The sequence below is a fragment of the Crotalus tigris genome, unplaced genomic scaffold (genome assembly GCF_016545835.1).
Source record: "Crotalus tigris isolate CLP2741 ecotype Arizona unplaced genomic scaffold, ASM1654583v1 scf7180000023778.42327, whole genome shotgun sequence".
Taxonomy (NCBI): domain Eukaryota; kingdom Metazoa; phylum Chordata; class Lepidosauria; order Squamata; family Viperidae; genus Crotalus; species Crotalus tigris.
Genome location: NW_024100179.1, coordinates 22,067 through 42,327, shown reverse-complemented (window position 1 = coordinate 42,327; position 20,261 = coordinate 22,067). Strand labels below are relative to the sequence as shown.

The 20,261-nt window shown below is 44.0% G+C and overlaps 1 protein-coding gene across 1 annotated transcript in view; it reads left to right on the top strand.

Annotated features, from left to right (window-relative positions):
- Nucleotides 1-269: 269 nt before the first annotated feature.
- The window catches only part of LOC120298204 (collagen alpha-1(XXV) chain-like), a gene marked incomplete at its 5' end in the record, with an annotated part of 41,965 nt that continues 21,973 nt past the window's right edge, over nucleotides 270-20,261 (top strand). Inside the window, 2 exons of the mRNA XM_039321671.1 lie at nucleotides 270-314; nucleotides 19,980-20,042. Coding sequence (XP_039177605.1) covers nucleotides 270-314; nucleotides 19,980-20,042 — 108 coding nt within the window. The remainder of the gene's footprint in view (nucleotides 315-19,979; nucleotides 20,043-20,261) is intronic.

Below are 20,261 nucleotides of genomic sequence, written 5' to 3'. Positions count from 1 at the left end.
AAAGGTAATGTGTTCAAATAAATAATTTTGGTTTCCTAGATGTATTTGAAATCTGATTTGTCAGACATGTAGTATATAAAAAATGATACTGTCCTTTCCAATAAACTGAAACTTTGTCCCACTGTATTAAATGGGAAGGTATTTTAAGTAGCAGATATAAAGTAAGAAGTAGCGGCAACATACTGAACATATTTTGATTTGTGAAATATTTTCCTACTATTAAAATATTGTAATATTCTATTATAATACAATATAATTTAATTTGGTAGGGTGAACCTGGACTTCCTGGACTTCCTGGGTTACCTGGAATTAAGGTAAATATACATGTTTTATCTATATCAGTGCTGGCAAGAGAATTGTAGGAATTGCAATCCACCCGTCTTAGAAGTTTCCAAGGTTGAGAAACATTGATCTATACAGTTTTATTATAAATATGGGACATGTATAATTAACATGCAGTTTGGACCACTGTTAACATACCTGAAACCTTTTCTTCTATACATTAAGATCATCACTTGGTATCAACCATACTTGGAGAAGTGAAAGGGTAGCTAAGTTTTTTATTTTGTGTAATCTATAGCCAGTGAGCTACATATAGTTCTTTCCCCTTTTTGTTTATAACCTATAGCAGGGGTGTCAAACTCAATTTCATTGAGGGCCGCATCAGCATTGCGGTTGCCCTCAGGGGGCCAGGTGGATGTGGCCAGGGTGGGTGCGGCCTACTAGGTGGGTGTAGATAGAGTGGGTGTGGCCTACTGGGTGGGTGTGGTCAGCTCTACATCATTCGCGTCAAGGGTGCCTGTGGGGGCCTGGGCAAGAGTGGGATAGATCTGAGGGTCTCTGGCAGAAGGAGGTGGGACCAGGGCAAGTGCCAAGGCATGGTCCACTGGAGAATCCTCTCAGGCCATGCGGGGGGGGGGGTTATGGAGCTAAGACTGAATGTGTTTTAGCATAGATGGTCACCACAAAATTGTACATTGGCTCCCAGCTGGCCTGGGCCAGGGCCAAGGCAGAGGGGGCTGTTCCCTCACTGTTTCCAGGAGGGCTTCGTGGGCCACATGAAACCACTTCGCGGGCCGCATCCAGCCCCCGGGCCTTGTGTTTGACATGTCTGACCTATAGAGTTCTGCAAGATTGGACCATTGAAATTTAACAGTTCAATTTTATGTTCTTCAGTTGAAAAAAAATGGGTGAATTATCTTCACCTCTATAAACTTTTTAAAAGCACTCTTTTACAAAAGTGAAGAGGCAGACAGCATCATTGCAAATTTCAGTAAAAAAATGGTTATTAAAAGCATGGTCTCCAGATGCAAAATGAACTGCCTGCTATATATTGCAGAAAACATTCACCAATACTAACAATAATGGACTCTAATTGTTGACAGTCTTATCTCCCTTGCTTCCTGATATATGTTCATTGACAGAAAGTACATCTACTAATTCTACAGGCTAGATTAAGGTGCTGAGAAGACCTTTTCTGTATCCTTATTGATTATGCCTCTGCTATTGTTGCGATATAGACAATGGTATATGGTTAGTTCTGGCTCTCCACCCAGAACTAACCATATACACAAATTGGCAAGCAGTACTGGTCTTGCAGTACTAGTGTATTGTACTCCTGGCTGCAAGCAACCTCCAAAAATCTTGCTTTTGATTTCTGGACCAGCTCCAGTTTTCAACATAGCTGCAACGAGAGAACATTTCATCTTTATAGCAGTGAAACACCAATACAAAATAAAACTTCATAGTATGGAACAGGTTAATCTGGCAAAACCCAGTTTTATTCCAAGCATGCTTGTGCTGTTCTGTCATGCTAGGCTCTAGCAAACTTGCTAGACTATAGACTATTGTCTATATCTCATTAACTTGGAAATACATGCAACATACTGGCACATTATCCTATATCTCTATATACCACCAGTCTCTCTTGCTCATACTACTCTTCCTACAAAGAAACAAGTATGCACACATAAGCATCCACAGAGCTTTCCTCTTTCTACTAGAAATACCAACAAAGAAAGGAGGGAGGACCAAAATAGAGTGGGTGGCAAAATTAAGAAAAGAGATATTATAAAAAAGATTAAATTTAGTAGTAAAGCAGTTCTTTCCAAATAGCAGCTCATTTTCAAGGCATCCTCTTTCAGCTGGACTATCTAGTCTTTTCCATTTTGGGATCAGTCCTTCTTTTCTATTCTTATCAGCTAATTTGAAATAACCCCCCCCCAAATTTTTATCCTGATAAATATGCCATACAACTTATTCTGCACCAGTACATATTATGTTTTGAATTGTTTAGTTTTGTTTTTGAACTAGGCAGGACACCTGGCAAGAACATGGAAATGTCCTTGTAGATTTCTAGGCAATATTTTTAGAAATGATTTGCCTTCTTCCTAAGGCTAAGAGGAGTGATTAGTCCAGTTAACTTCCATGGCTAAAATAGGACTAGAAAGCACGCTTACATGCTTCTGGTCCAGTATTTTAATCAATAGACCTAATCAGCTCAATTGGAAGTATTTGTTTCATCATAAAAGTTGAATAAAAATTGAATGTTGATCCATCTAGCTTTTGCTAATCTGAATGGTGAGAGAATCATTGGTTTCTTTGAGAAGGAAATTAGAAATAAAACTTAATTCATGATTAGTATGAACTTCATAGACATTCTGTATTAAAAACTGAACTAATAAGAATCAATAAGAACTTGAAGAATATCTTCACTGTATTTGCCTGAGAGAAGGGGGTGACTTCCCATCCGCTTTGAAAAAATTCATACAGTTACCCATTAAAGAAATATCAAAATGCACCTGTCTGTATTCTTGGCTTTTGAAGATTAAGGCCTCTGAATCCATAAGCGCACCAATCAAATCAGATTGGATATCTTTTTGTTTTCTCTTTGCTGCTGCATTGCAGAGGTATGCTTTATTGAAATGGAATTACTTGTTTACTTGCTTTCACATGCCATTAAGAACGCTAATCTGGATAGAATCTCATTTACTTTCTGTTTTCTCAGTGAAGTACCTGATGAGAACACACAACTCAAAAACAACATTTTTTTAGAATATCCCTTTTATGTTGTGTAAAAGAATGTAACAAGCTTGTATTGTTGTTTTTTTCAAAAACAGCAAAAAAGTCAAACAGTAGACAGTGGCCAACTCAATGTTAAATGCTGAAATTCTGCAAAATCTTTTGCATAGAAAATTTTTTTGCATAAATATAAATACACTTTGAAACTATACTTATCCACTGTCATCTTTTATAATTAAACTGATTATTTGGATGGCATAGTTGGAAAAAATTGTAGACCCTTAATTTTCTGACTCACAATAGCTCTGTCAAATAGCACTATATTTGATTAATATTACAGAACAAGTCAATCTGATGGCTAGATCCATGATGTAAAAGCAATAGCAGTTAGACTTATATGCCACTTCACAGTGCTTTACAGCCCTCTCTAAGCCATTTACAGAGTCAGCATATTGCCCCCAACAATCTGGGTCCTCATTTTACCGACCTTGGAAGGATGGAATGCTGAGTCAACCTTGAGCCGGTGAGGACCCCTGGCAGTCAGCAGAATTAGCCTGCAAATACAGCATTCTAACCACTGCACCACCATGGCTCTTATGGTGTAGCAAGATTCAGTAAGTAAAGTAGCAAAAAGATAGAAATCTGTTCTTTACTGAAATAAGCACTTGGTATGTCTAGCTTTATCTAGAGCAGGGGTAGGCATCCTTGGCTCTTTTATGACTTGTGGACTTCAACTCCCAGAATTCCTGAGCCAGCCATGCTAGCCAAGGTTGCCTACCCATGACCTAGAGCTACCAATAATACAAAACCTGCATCAAAAATTGTTTTCTTTGTTTCACCCCCTCTGGTTCTCGGGTCCTTCTATCTTTAGTTTAGTGTTTATGGGGGTTGTAGTTTCCTATGCAAGGCTGGTGTACAGTTAGAGGTTTTCTTGGAATCCCAGCTAATATTTGAAGAACAAACGGCAATTGTGGCCATGTGGGCCTTTACACAAGTGACTGGACTGGGAAGATCTTTTGAGAATCACTCATGTATTGGTTACTGTGAATTGGATTATGGAAATCTGATGGATAGATCCATTCTTTAAGCGGGGTTGCTCTTGAAAACCATTAGCAAACTACAGCTATCTTGAATGCAGCAGCACAGGCAGTGATGGGTATGTTGTGGTTTGAGCGTGTTTCCTCACTGTTTTTCCAGGTGCACTGGTTGCCATTTGGGTTCTGGGTGAAGTTCCAAGTGCTGGTTATCACCTAAAATGTGCATGGCATAGGGCCTCATTATATTTCTCCATATATTTCCGCCTGCCTGGTCTTATCAACTCAAGGGGGCATGCTCCATATCTCTTAATTAGGCAGTAGCATGTTACAAAATGTAAGAGCCATGCTTAAATTCATGTCTACCTGGAGATCTGTACTGCTTTCACCTTTCTCACCTTTTGTATATTGTTTAAAACATGGCTGTTTTCTCAGGCCCTGAGCTAGTATGGGGGTTGAGTCCCTTTGGTTTGTTATTGGACAATTGGCTTTTTGGTTTAGGATTTCTGATCATCTGTCTTCTTTTTCTTCTTAATATGTTTTGTTTTGTTTTAATTTGTTACCTATAAACTGCTCAGATTTGCTACAGAGCCAGGCAGCTTCCAAACTGAATAAATAAATAAACCAACAAGCAAAATTTGTCATTAAGATGAATGTATTGGTGGTTTCATAGTAATATAGTGATTCAATATAGCAACTTTGGTTATTGCTCTTGTATCCCCTCCCCCACAGTGGAGTTTTCGTGGTGTACTAGAACAGGGCTTTTCAACCAGTGGTACGGGTACCATCTGTGGTACATTGGCACCTGGCAGGTGGTATGCAACCATCCTAGAAAAGTAGTGGGGGAGGGGAATGAACTGAACCGGTGGCAGCACCGCATAAGCCTGAGCGAGAGATGGTTGGAGCTGCAGGGCTGTCAGGGCTCAGCGGAAGCACCAGGATCAGCACTAGGCTCCAGCTGGAGCTCAGCACTGATCCTGGTGCTTCTGCTGAGCCCAGAAGAAGCGCCAATCAGCTGGAATGTTGCAGCATCTCCAGAGTCTTGTGATGCTTGGCAACTGATTCATATTTATGATGGTCACAGTGTCCCAGGGTCATGTGAAGTGACCAAAACCTCTGCAACCACCCAGCAGATGGGGGGAATAAAAACCAAACACCCCCCACCGCACTCCCACTGCCAATCCTCAACAGAAATGCTCACAACAATGAAAACCTCGGACAGGAGGAAGAGCGCCACCAGGCGGGCAGGCAGGTGTCTTGCTCGGCTGTGGCTTGGGGGGGCACTTTTTTCAGTGCCATTGTAACTTCGAACAGTCACTAAGCGAACTGTTGTAAGTCGAGGACTACCTTTTTTTTTTGGGTCATCAAGCTTTTGACACCTTGCTAGGTGACTGGTGGTACTCGGATACTGCCATACCCTAAAAATGGTACAATGGGTGAAAAGGTTGAAAAGCCCTGTAGTAGAAGTTAAACCTAAAGCCTAGCTTGGTACAGAAGAATTTAAGGACTAACTATTTGTTTCAGGGATCATGTCAAATTTGCCAACTCTATCTGGAAAATAGGAATTGATCTCACATTCCAAAAATATTACTGTTGTGAATATAATTGTCAGCTAACAGAATCAAATATTTCCCAATAAGTAACCCTTTGGACAGAATGAAAACTTAGAATTCCCACCTCCATGAAGAGTCATGAATTTTTGTCACATAAACATACACAGAATGGAATCCTTCCATTCTGATGATAGAAATTTTTTAGACTTTTTAAAGGGCAAATTCAAAGAGCATCGTGGAAAAACCTGAGAAAAGCCATCTCTGATTGAAGTTCAGATTTCCCAGGAATTCACTGAGACAGAGAGAACATATTTTTTTGTTCTCAATTTATTAATTGAGACAGAAAGAACATATCTTTTGAGGAAAATCTAGTTGGAGAAGGTGGATGAAAAATATTTCTTCAAGAAAGTTAATCTTTTTCTTTACTATGTGGTGCTACAATATCTTTTTAATTTCTATTTAAAAAAATCCAGAGATTTTTATGCTTATCTTCAGAAAGGAAACAATGTCTCTTTTGTGATGGAACCACTGATTGAGGGGTCAGGATGGCAAAAGATACATTCCAATTTAGGGTCCATTTGGGGATTTGAGATCAAATTCTTAGATCTACATTTTTTTGGTAAAAAAAAATTATTTTCAATTTTACAACGCATTACATTCATAAAAATACTTCAGATAAAAAAATAAAGCAAATTGATACACACAACTTTCGGTATTGCTCACCCATTTCCCCCCAAACCGCATCCACCCTCTAATCTACTTTCCCTCTTCTTCCTCCTCACTCTCCCCCTCTCCTCCTTCTCCTCAACCTTCCTACTTGCTTTTCCCCTTCTTCCTATCTTCTCGCTCCGGACGCGGTCCAGGGGAAATTGGCAAGATTCTTGTAATACAAGTGATCAACAATAAACTATCTGTTTGTGCCTAGCCATGAGTGATTATGATTGCTCAATTTGACACTTTAGAACTCTGTAATGATTTTCTAATACAAATAGGGCCAATTGTGATTTGTAGCAAAAGTATATGGTAGTCTGCTAGAACTATAAACTATTTTTATATAATCAACCTTCTTTTCCCTGTAAACTGAATAATTCTATAGTTGATTTTCATTATTGAATGATAACATTTTTTAAAAGTTAAAAATGTTCTTAGGGATCATTTCTAGATTAATATAGAAAATCATATTATTCTGGTCCATTTGATAAGAAGTTGAGGATTTTTTAATATATCATAATAACTTGAAGAAGGATATTGATACCTTGGATTGTACTGTGGTTTGACTTTGATTTTTTTTAAAAAAGCAACAGTTTCCAATAGAATAAGGAATGAGGAGAGGTATTTACAGTATTTGCATGTATTTATAGGCTTACATAAATATAAATAGTATTCTGTGGAAAGTTGGCATCAATGAGTATGGACCACAGCAGAGGTTGAGATATGGAGAATTAATGAAAATGGAACATGGGTGTGATTTTTGATGTGCCAGTATTTTGAGTGGGCATATTATGTTTCTAGGATATCAACTGGCTCATGGCATTCTGAAACTGAAGACGTTTTCAAAAGCTCACAGTACAAAGTAGTTTTGATCACACAATCCATTTTTATTTCTCATCCTTGAAATCATGATTAAACAGATTAGAGAACAAAGTAACCACTGAGTTGCCTTTATGGTAGATTAAGTCTGTGAATACTCAAGAAGTTTGAACCTATCAAATAGATTGCTGAAGACTTCATTATTCCTTCCATGATAAGTATGATTGTTGTTTCCATAAATGATTAGAAAAACATTACAAGGATACATTTGAAAACCATTCACTGTTTTGTATACAATTTGCAGTGTATATCATAATTATTTCTTCTTTTACCAATTTTGTTCTTTCTTTTGCAGTTTACTTTTTTCAGTGATATGCCTTTATACCATGTCTGAATACAGTTTTATGTTTCTAGCTGTTGAAGAACTGCCATTGTACTCATGTCGAGGAAATACTTTTCATACTAATTTTATTTATGCAATGCTGTGACCAGCAAGAAGATAGATTTATTTTTTCATTATATAGTTTAATATAAATGATGAAATCTATTTTCTTAGTAATGCCAATGATTCCATATAGTATATTATCAAACATTTCTTTTAATTAAAAGGGAAATCTTAAAACATATGTGGTAATGATTATTTATTTTAATTTATCAGATGTACTATAGGCAAATGAAATTCCTAATTGCCTGGTATTTGCATTAAGAAAATAAAACTAAGGCACTAATTAATTAAACAGGTTCTAATATCTGCTGAAGAAAATCAGGATAAGCAGAAAAGCTCTTAGGGGTGCAAGAAAACCTAAAAGCTACAAAAATTGGATTGGGATTATGACAGTAGTAATAATAAGATAAAAGATAGACCTCCTGGGAGGAAAAAATGATAAGCAAGTGACAGAGATGGGGCTCCTAAACCTCTACTTTGGTTTAGTCTCTCTCTCTAAATGGGAATTCTTGAATGAACTTAATCAAAACAATTGACAAAAACGAGGGAAGAGCAATTCAAGTTAAGAAAAGAAATTATAGGGACTAGTTGGCTACTTTGCAGCTTTGAATGATATACCAGTAAGAAACATAGTTGGACCAGAAATCTTTGGGGACAGTCATGAATGGTCTGTGTAGCAGTATATAGCAGCTAAGCGCTGTCTGCTGTCATGTCACATGAGCTTCAGACAAGCAAGTTCATGAATAAAGTGTGTGCGGGAAAGCAGATAACAAACTTTCTAAAAAGCAGAAATATTGTTACATGAAACAATCAGGGTGGCTGTACTTGAAGAGAAAGTTTTGGAGAAGAAGAATAAATGACAGATTAGGAACCACAATGGATTCTAGGCGACTTGAACTATTGAAGGCATCTTGGTTACAGGAAAGCTCACGTAAGACTCCTATAGTATTTTTGGCTGGGGTCCAAAGAAGACCAAAGAAACAGTAAACTAGTGAGAGAATGTCTTCTCAGCCAGAGGGACTTGGGGAAAGCTTTAGAAAGATATCCACTCCTGCCAACCTGAGAGAGAATGGAAACCATTATAATAAACACTGGTGAACACTTTTAAGTGCAAAGAGGGTGTTAGAAAAAGTTATACATCTAAATATCCACAAACTTAACTTAGCTATATTGGCACAAGTAACAACATATTACTGCCATATTTTTATTCCTTTACACCAGTGAAGTTCTATATTGTAAGTTCCCAGATATATTAGGAATCCTTGTCCTTTATGCAAATTTTCCAATATATATATATATTGGAGCCGAGGTGGTGCAGCAGTTAGAGTGCAGTACTGCAGGCCACTTTAGCTGACTGTGTTCAGCAGGTCAGCAGTTCAAATCTCACCGGCTCAAGGTTGACTCAGCCTTCCATCCTTCCGGGGTAGGTAAAATGAGGACCCAGATTGTTAGGGGCAATGTAAATATATACATACATTGCTTACTGGTGTACACCGCTTAGAGAGTGCTTGCACTTAAAGCGGTATATAAGTCTCATAAATATATATATATATATATATATATATATATATATATAATACATATATATATATATAATATATTATTTGGTTTCTGAGGTTTGCGCGGGTATTGTAGTAGGTCTTTGGTTGATGGGTTTTTCTCCCCCCCCGCGTAAAATTGGAGTGTCTTGGCGACGTTTCGACGAAGTCCCATTCGTCATCTTCAGGCTGGTGCTTTCAGCTTCGTGCCTCGAGCAGCAGTGTGTGGTCTTGGCTGTGGTCTTGGCTGTTTCTTCCTTTTAACTGCCAGTGGAGGTATGAACTGATTGGGTGGGAGCTTGGCTGTGTTCTGATTGGGTGGAGGTGGGTTCTGATTGGTTAGGGGCTTGGCTGTGCTCTGATTGGCTGGGGGGTTGGCTGTGCTCTGATTGGCTGGGGGTTGGCTGTGCTCTGATTGGCTGGGGGAGTGTTCTGTTTGGTTGTGCTCAGGTTAGTCTGAGTTGCAGGGGGGGTTAAGATTTTGGGCTGCCTTGCTATTTTTTGGCTTTGCGTTCGTGGTCGTGCTTCATCTTCATGGAGGGTGTCAGTTTGCTTCATGTATGGATTGGAGGGGTTTAAAGTGGCTAATGATGCAGCTGTGGTCTGGCTTATGGTTTATGGTCGTGCCTCATCATCAGTGTGCTTTGGGTTTGCTTTTTGCGTGGATGTGTGGTTGTGACATCCTGTGTGGTTTTTGTGAGTGTGGGTCTGGTGTCATTTTTTGTGTTAGGGAGTCGTTTTTCAATAAGGGCGGGTATCCAAATGGATGGTCAGGCGGGAGTATCATCTCGCTTGTTAGCTGGGTGGGCGTTTTTCTATCTCGTGGCTTCTCTGATTATTCTGTTATTAAAATGTTCACTTTTGGCAATGGTCACTGGTATTTTAAAGTCAATTTAAAGTCAAAAGAAAGTGACTTTAAAAATACCAGAACCATTGCCAAAAGTGAACATTTTAATAAAAACAGAAAATTCAGAGAAGCCATTCGAGATAGAAAAAAAGCCCACACAGCATGAACAAGCGAGATGATACATCCCGCCTACCAGCAATTTGGAAACCCGCCCTTATTGACAAACGACTCCCTAATACAAAAAATGATACCAGACCCACACTCACAAAAACCACACAGGATGTCACCACCACACATCCACGCAAAACGCAAACCCAAAGCCACACCGATGATGAGGCACGACCACAAACCAGAAGCCAGACCAGAGCTGCATCATTAGCCACTTTAAAGCCCTCCAATCCATACCTGAAGCAAACTGACACCCTCCATGAAAATGAGGCACGACCACAAACGCGAAGCCAAAAAATAGCAAGGCAGCCCAAAATCTTAAACCCCTCTGCAACTCAGACTAACTTGAGCACAACCAAACAGAACACTCCCCCAGCCAATCAGAGCACAGCCAACCCCCCAGCCAATCAGAGCACAGCCAACCCCCCAGCCAATCAGAGCACAGCCATGCCCTAACCAATAAGAAACACACGCCACCCAATCAGCCCACACTAGCAAGCTCCCACCAATAGTTCATACCCACTGGCAGTTAAAAGGAAGAAACAGCTAAGACAATCACCATTGCTGCTGAAGCCGAAAGCTGAAAACAACAGCCGAAGATGACGAATGGGACTTCGTTCGAAACGCCGCCAAGGACCACTTCCAATTTTAGCGGGAGAAAACCGAGCAAACCCAAAGACCTATATATATATATATATAATAATATATATATATATATAATATATATGGGTTAAGAAAATTAAAACGTGAACCTGGGGTGTTTCATGATAGGAAATAAAATGATCACCAGGGTAGTAAAACTATAAAATTTATTAAAAAGCGCCTAGCTTTCGCCGTCACCTGCCGGCATCCTCAGGGCTAGTGCGCCAGGGAGTGGGAGAGTCATTCTTATAGGTGTGGTGAGGTCTGCGCACGACTCCTCGACCTCGTCATCGGGCCTAAATAGGATAACTGCGTGCGGCTGGTCTGTTCCTTTCTATTCATCTCAACCGCCCGTTCATCCTCCTCCATCCTTCTCTCCCTCAATCTTGAGGTGGGCGGGCAAATGTCTCTATGGTTGCAACAGTCTCTATGTTTGAGCTCTTTTCCCTCGGGGGTAGATGGCAGTGTGCATTTCGTGTTTCTTTTACAGTCCTCCTTCGTTCCATCGTTCTTCCTATGGCAAGTTTTTTGTTGTTGAATTTTGGTATTTGTGTTTCTTATACAGGTATCATTTAAGTGATCACATGGGTCCTTTCGAGGTAGTTGTAATTCGTTAACGGTCTGGGGCTGGAGGGGGGGACCTTTCGAATGTGGAGGGGGGAGTAGTGATTCTTCAATTGTCCCTGTGTGTAGTCGCTTTGTGCGCGCTGCGCCCTGTTCGGGCGGTCCGGAGAGAGTAGCGGTGGGGCCATGCCTTCGCTCTTCCTCTTGGGGTAGGTATCGTCCAGGTGATCTCACACGCCCCTCCCAATAGATATAGTTCGTCGGCAGTCCAAAGCCGAAGGGCAAGCCACTCGGTCGTGGGTGGAGAGGGGCGGAGGCTCCCCGCCCGTCGCCACCCCCAGCTGTCCGGCGCGTCTCCTGCTATGAGTGATCGATCCGGGGGGAAGGTTAGCAATAGAGTCGTGATCTGTTTGGTCTTTGCAGCGTCCTTCCTCGCTACAAGTAGATATAGATCGTCGGCAGTCCGAAGCCGAAGGGCAGGCCATTCGGCCATGGGTGGAGAGGGGCGGAGGCTCCCCGCTCGTCGCTACCCCCAGCTGTCCGGCGCGTCTCCTGCTGCGGGTGATCGGTCCGGAGGGGAGGGTAGCGATAGAGTCGCGATCTGTTTGATCTTTGTAGCATCTTTCCTCGGCTTGTCTCCTCCTCCCTGCGTCGTCGGTGGTCATACGGATCCTCCGAAGCTCTCCGGGATACGCAAGCGGGGGGAACGGTGGCTTGATCTCTTGAGTTCTTTCTCCTTCTTGCGGTTTCCTCTCTCCTAACTTGGTCCCCTTGATCCAGCGGGGGGCTCTCTCTTTTCTTTCTGAAATGACTGGCACATTTCCTTCCATATGCAGGTGGGTTGCCATATCTAAGGGTCTCCCCCCTCCTCCAACCGCGATGTCTTCCTTAGTATTGGTCACCACATTTCGAGTATCTATATCTTCCTTAATGCCATTAGAGTTATTATTGGAACGTCGGGGGTGCTGTCCTTGATTACTAGTGCTCCACAGCCTTAAAGCCATATATGCCGGGCACAGGTCCACATGCCGGTTAATAGAATTGTCATCCGAGAGCCATGCCTCCTTAAGTAGGCGGCCCCCCTTGGTATTGTCGCTAGCCAATACGCTGACCTCACTGAAATTAAATTTGTGATCTAGTTCCGCCATGTGTGCCCATATTTGAGAATGTGGATCTCCCCTTCTTACTGCTAACTTATGCTCGTGGACACTGGTTTTAATCCGTTTGGCTGTCTCCCCAACATAGTTGGATCGGCAGTCCATACAATTGATCTTATAAATGGCTGCCGACCTTTCAGTGTTGGGGAGCGGGTCCTTTGGGCGCATTACAGCTGCCCGCAGTGTTTGGTTGGGTCTATGGGCCACTTGTATCTTGTGCGGTGCTAAGATCCTTGCAGTGGCCTCTGAGACGTTGTGGATATAGGGGAGAGTAATACGTGTGGTTACTTGAGATGTAAGTCTTTGGGGTGTGGGGTCACTCCGGGGTCCAGATGGTTTGCTGAACCGATTAATAAATTTGGCCGGGTACCCATTGTGTTTACACACCCGGAAGAGATAATTTCTCTCCTCCCTCTTGGCTCTGGCAGTGCTGCAGTGCGACTCCACTCGCTTGAATAAGGTCCTGACACAGCTGGCTTTATGAGCCCTGGGGTGATTGCTCTCAAAGTGTAACATCCTGTCTGTACATGTGGGTTTTCGGTATACCCTGGTAGTCAGACATCCGTCCACCTGGCGCTGTACTAACACATCTAAAAACGCTAAACTGCCCTGGTGTTCCTCTTCCATGGTGAACTGGATGTCTGGGTATACCGAATTCAGGATGTTCATAAAGCCAGTCTTGTGCCGCTCCTTGATGACCGCAAACGTATCGTCCACATAGCGGGCCCAAAATTTTGGTTGATATTGGGCCAACGCTATGTGTTCCAGTCGCTGGAGCACCACCTCTGCGATCACGCTGGAGATCGGCGACCCCATGGGAGTTCCCTTAATCTGTTCGTATGTCGTGCCCTGAAAGGTGAAATAAGTGTTAAGGCAGACCCCCATTAATTTTATAAGGTCTTCCGTTCGAAGGGAGTCTTGGTGTAATCTTTGGTCTCCCTGATTCAGTCGATCCCTCAAAACCGCAATAGCAAGTTCTTGCGGGATGGAAGTGAATAGGGAGACTACATCAAAGGAGACCATAATTTCATCTTCTTCCACCTTCAGGGCCCTGATTTTGTCAAGGAACTCCTCTGCCGACCTCACTGTGGTGTTGCTGTTATCTGTCAAATGGCTGATGCGTGTGCTCAGCCATTTAGCCAGTTCGTAGATGGGGGTGCCCCTAAACGCGACAATGGGGCGTAGGGGGACGTCTGGTTTATGCACTTTTGGTAAACCATAAAACCTGGCAAGCGCTGAATCGCCAGGGCGCACTCTCCTCAATACGTCCTCCCCCATTCTCCCATTACGTTTCAGGGCATCAAGGAGTTTGTTGGTATGGTTCTTTAGCGTAGTGGAGGGATCTTTGCTAATTATTCTGTAAGCAGCACTGTCTTGGAGCAATTCCAGAGCTTTGCTTACGTATACCTCTTTGTCTAAGATAACTGTTGCTCTCCCCTTATCAGCTGGAAGGATGACAATAGTGTCATCCTTCTTAAGCTGGCTCAGGGCCACTTTTTCCTTTGCTGACAGTGTTTGGTAGCGTTTGTGGCTCATGACAAGGCTTGTGACCTGTTGCCTGACTAGGTTCTTGGTCTCCTCTCCCGCTCCCATACGGAGCAAAGCAGGCTCTAACGCTGCTATGAAATCACGCGCGCTAGCATCAGTAAGATTATAGCCTGTATCTCGCTGTAATAGGGAGAGTTGTGACTGGCTTAATACTTTAGAAGATAGGTTGTGTATCACTTTTCCCGACAAGGTATTATTACTGGACTCACGTAACGTGGTCACTCTTTTTAGGAACACCTCCGTCATGCGCTGAGTCATCTGAGTCATGGTTTGCCGGATGTATTGGTCTAGCATCACGAAATGCTGGTTTCTCAATTCCATGTTGCAGAAATCTCGGTGTTCTTGAATCCATGCTTTTAGGTGCCGAATCCTCCTATGTTGGTCATTGATTAGTGCATAGAGCGTACGTCGTTGGAATTGATGTACTGCTCGCCAGCATTCTAAGGAGTCCACCGTTGGTCTTCTCCTCAATGATTTTGGTGTTAAATTCTCCTTAATGCATCTATGGAGGAATGTTAATTTGCAGTAGTTGGCCGATATGCGTCGTGTAGACTTCTCCCACTTCCTGGCTCTGAGCAGAACTGCTCTATCATATTCGCGTTTAAGAAAATTAAAAACGTGAACCCTGGGAGTGTTCATGATAGGAAATAAAATGATCACCAGGGTAATAAAACTATAAAATTTATTAAAAAGCGCCTAGCTTTCGCCGTCACCTGCCGGCATCCTCAGGGCTAGTGCGCCAGGGAGTGGGCGGGTCATTCTTATAGGTGTGGTGAGGTCTGCGCACGACTCCTCGACCTCGTCATTGGGCCTAAATAGGATAACTGCGTGCGGCTGGTCTGTTCCTTTCTATTCATCTCACCCGCCCGTTCATCCTCCTCCATCCTTCTCTCCCTCAATCTTGAGGTGGGCGGGCAAATGTCTCTATGGTTGCAACAGTCTCTATGTTTGAGCTCTTTTCCCTCGGGGGTAGATGGCAGTGTGCATTTCGTGTTTCTTTTACAGTCCTCCTTCGTTCCATTGTTCTTCCTATGGCAAGTTTTTTGTTGTTGAATTTTGGTATTTTTATTTCTTATACAGGTATCATTTAAGTGATCACATGGGTCCTTTCGAGGTAGTTGTAATTCGTTAACGGTCTGGGGCTGGAGGGGGGGACCTTTCGAATGTGGAGGGGGGAGTAGTGATTCTTCAATTGTCCCTGTGTGTAGTCGCTTTGTGCGCGCTGCGCCCTGTTCGGGCGGTCCGGAAAGGGTAGCGGTGGGGCCATGCCTTCGCTCTTCCTCTTGGGGTAGGTATCGTCCAGGTGATCTCACACGCCCCTCCCGAATAGATATAGTTCGTCGGCAGTCCAAAGCCGAAGGGCAAGCCATTCGGTCGTGGGTGGAGGGGGGTGGAGGCTCCCCGCCCGTCGCCACCCCCAGCTGTCCGGCGCGTCTCCTGCTATGAGTGATCGATCCGGGGGGAAGGTTAGCAATAGAGTCGTGATCTGTTTGGTCTTTGCAGCGTCCTTCCTCGCTACAAGTAGGTATAGATCGTCGGCAGTCCGAAGCCGAAGGGCAGGCCATTCGGCCATGGGTGGAGAGGGGCGGAGGCTCCCCGCTCGTCGCTACCCCCAGCTGTCCGGCGCGTCTCCTGCTGCGGGTGATCGGTCCGGAGGGGAGGGTAGCGATAGAGTCGCGATCTGTTTGATCTTTGTAGCATCTTTCCTCGGCTTGTCTCCTCCTCCCTGCGTCGTCGGTGGTCATACGGATCCTCCGAAGCTCTCCGGGATACGCAAGCGGGGGGAACGGTGGCTTGATCTCTTGAGTTCTTTCTCCTTCTTGCGGTTTCCTCTCTCCTAACTTGGTCCCCTTGATCCAGCGGGGGGCTCTCTCTTTTCTTTCTGACATGACTGGCACGTTTCCTTCCATATGCAGGTGGGTTGCCATATCTAAGGGTCTCCCCCCTCCTCCAACCGCGATGTCTTCCTTAGTACATTTCGAGTATCTATATCTTCCTTAATGCCATTAGAGTTATTACTGGAACGTCGGGGGTGCTGTCCTTGATTACTAGTGCTCCACAGCCTTAAAGCCATATATGCCGGGCACAGGTCCACATGCCGGTTAATAGAATTGTCATCCGAGAGCCATGCCTCCTTAAGTAGGCGGCCCCCCTTGGTATTGTCGCTAGCCAATACGCTGACCTCACTGAAATTAAATGTGTGATCTAGTTCCGCCATGTGTGCCCATATTTGAGAATGTGGATCTCCCCTTCTTACTGCTAACTTATGCTCGTGGACCCTGGTTTTAATCCGTTTGGCTGTCTCCCCAACATAGTTGGATCGGCAGTCCATACAATTGATCTTATAAACGGCTGCCGACCTTTCAGTGTTGGGGAGCGGGTCCTTTGGGCGCATTACAGCTGCCCGCAGTGTTTGGTTGGGTCTATGGGCCACTTGTATCTTGTGCGGTGCTAAAATCCTTGCAGTGGCCTCTGAGACGTTGTGGATATAGGGGAGAGTAATACGTGTGGTTACTTGGGATGTAAGTCTTTGGGGTGTGGGGTCACTCCGGGGTCCAGATGGTTTGTTGAACCGATTGATAAATTTGGCCGGGTACCCATTGTGTTTACACACCCGGAAGAGATAATTTCTCTCCTCCCTCTTGGCTCTGGCAGTGCTGCAGTGCGACTCCACTCGCTTGAATAAGGTCCTGACACAGCTGGCTTTATGAGCCATGGGGTGATTGCTCTCAAAGTGTAACATCCTGTCTGTACATGTGGGTTTTCGGTATACCTTGGTAGTCAGACATCCGTCCACCTGGCGCTGTACTAACACATCTAAAAACGCTAAACTGCCCTGGTGTTCCTCTTCCATGGTGAACTGGATGTCTGGGTATACCGAATTCAGGATGTTCATAAAGCCAGTCTTGTGCCGCTCCTTGATGACCGCAAACGTATCGTCCACGGAAGACCTTATAAAATTAATGGGGGTCTGCCTTAACACTTATTTCACCTTTCAGGGCACGACATACGAACAGATTAAGGGAACTCCCATGGGGTCGCCGATCTCCAGCGTGATCGCAGAGGTGGTGCTCCAGCGACTGGAACACATAGCGTTGGCCCAATACCAACCAAAATTTTGGGCCCGCTATGTGGACGATACGTTTGCGGTCATCAAGGAGCGGCACAAGACTGGCTTTATGAACATCCTGAATTCGGTATACCCAGACATCCAGTTCACCATGGAAGAGGAACACCAGGGCAGTTTAGCGTTTTTAGATGTGTTAGTACAGCGCCAGGTGGACGGATGTCTGACTACCAGGGTATACCGAAAACCCACATGTACAGACAGGATGTTACACTTTGAGAGCAATCACCCCATGGCTCATAAAGCCAGCTGTGTCAGGACCTTATTCAAGCGAGTGGAGTCACACTGCAGCACTGCCAGAGCCAAGAGGGAGGAGAGAAATTATCTCTTCCGGGTGTGTAAACACAATGGGTACCCGGCCAAATTTATCAATCGGTTCAACAAACCATCTGGACCCCGGAGTGACCCCACACCCCAAAGACTCACATCCCAAGTAACCACACGTATTACTCTCCCCTATATCCACAACGTCTCAGAGGCCACTGCAAGGATTTTAGCACCGCACAAGATACAAGTGGCCCATAGACCCAACCAAACACTGCGGGCAGCTGTAATGCGCCCAAAGGACCCGCTCCCCAACACTGAAAGGTCGGCAGCCATTTATAAGATCAATTGTATGGACTGCCGATCCAACTATGTTGGGGAGACAGCCAAACGGATTAAAACCAGGGTCCACGAGCATAAGTTAGCAGTAAGAAGGGGAGATCCACATTCTCAAATATGGGCACACATGGCGGAACTAGATCACAAATTTAATTTCAGTGAGGTCAGCGTATTGGCTAGCGACAATACCAAGGGGGGCCGCCTACTTAAGGAGGCATGGCTCTCGGATGACAATTCTATTAACCGGCATGTGGACCTGTGCCCGGCATATATGGCTTTAAGGCTGTGGAGCACTAGTAATCAAGGACAGCACCCCCGACGTTCCAATAAGAACTCTAATGGCATTAAGGAAGATATAGATACTCGAAATGTGGTGACCAATACTAAGGAAGACATCGCGGTTGGAGGAGGGGGGAGACCCTTAGATATGGCAATCCACCTGCATATGGGAGGAAATATGCCAGTCATTTCAGAAAGACAAGAGAGAGCCCCCCGCTGGATCAAGGGGACCAAGTTAGGAGAGAGGAAACCGCAAGAAGGAGAAAGAACTCAAGAGATCAAGCCACCGTTCCCCCCGCTTGCGTATCCCGGAGAGCTTCGGAGGATCCGTATGACCACCGACGACGCAGGGAGGAGGAGACAAGCCGAGGAAAGATGCTACAAAGATCAAACAGATCGCGACTCTATCGCTACCCTCCCCTCTGGACCGATCACCCGCAGCAGGAGATGCGCCGGACAGCTGGAGGTAGCGACGAGCGGGGAGCCTCCGCCCCTCTCCACCCATGGCCGAATGGCCTGCCCTTCGGCTTCGGACTGCCGACGATCTATACCTACTTGTAGCGAGGAAGGACGCTGCAAAGACCAACCAGATCACGACTCTATTGCTAACCTTCCCCCCGGATCGATCACTCATAGCAGGAGACGCGCCGGACAGCTGGGGGTGGCGACGGGCGGGGAGCCTCCGCCCCCCTCCACCCACGACCGACTGGCTTGCCCTTCGGCTTTGGACTGCCGACGAACTATATCTATTTGGGAGGGGCATGTGAGATCACCTGGACGATACCTACCCCAAGAGGAAGAGCGAAGGCATGGCCCCACCGCTACCCTTTCCGGACCGCCCGAACAGGGCGCAGCGCGCACAAAGCGACTACACACAGGGACAATTGAAGAATCACTACTCCCCCCTCCACATTCGAAAGGTCCCCCCCTCCAGCCCCAGACCGTTAACGAATTACAACTACCTCGAAAGGACCCATGTGATCACTTAAATGATACCTGTATAAGAAACAAAAATACCAAAATTCAACAACAAAAAACTTGCCATAGGAAGAACGATGGAACGAAGGAGGACTGTAAAAGAAACACGAAATGCACACTGCCATCTACCCCCGAGGGAAAAGAGCTCAAACATAGAGACTGTTGCAACCATAGAGACATTTGCCCGCCCACCTCAAGATTGAGGGAGAGAAGGATGGAGGAGGATGAACGGGCGGTTGAGATGAATAGAAAGGAACAGACCAGCCGCACGCAGTTATCCTATTTAGGCCCGATGACGAGGTCGAGGAGTCGGGTGCGCATACTCACCACACCTATTGAAGAATGGCCACTCCCCCCCCACTCCCCTGCTTCACTATCCCCTGGAAGGATCTGGCAGGTTACGGGCAGGGGGGGGGGGGAGAAAAAAAAAGTAGGCGCTTTTTAATAATTGATTCATAGGTTTATTACCCTGGTGAATCATTTTATTTCCTATCATATCTATATATATATATATAGATATAGATATATATATATAGTATATATGCATAGTATAGCTTTGCTAACAAAGAATAAAGACAGAGAACTGTTATACAGCTATTTCGAGTTCCGTTCCATTCAGGTAAATATGAACAAAGTATATATATTATATATATATATATATATATATATATATATATATATATATATATATATATCAGGTGTTCATTTCATAAAGTCTTGTGCTATAAAAGCTTCTGGTTCACTTGCTTTTCTTAAGTTAGGTGGGGGTTTTCTTGAAGAATTCTTTGCTGATGGAAATCAAACATGATTAATTGTAGCTGTCCATAGCTATTAGGTTACAGCTAGAAATGTGACTAGGGAAAACATAACTGCAAGAAAATTCATGTTTTCTATAATTATTCACAGTTAAATTAACAAAGTTTTAATATGCTTATTTATTAAAAGGGTGAACCGGGTTTCCTAGGTCCACAGGGAGAACCTGGATTGCCAGGATTGCCAGGGACAAAGGTACAATATACATTTTTTCCTTATTACACACAATTTGCTCTGTATCAGATCAGTTGGAGCCTAATCGTTGGAATAGACATTTCCTTCCACAACCATTAAAGTCTTATTAAAGAGAAAGTTTATCAGACTGAGATCACAACTCAACCCATTACAAATGTGTAATGTGTGTAAAATAAATTAATTAAATTAAACCACTATGAATTCTGTAGGAAATGATGC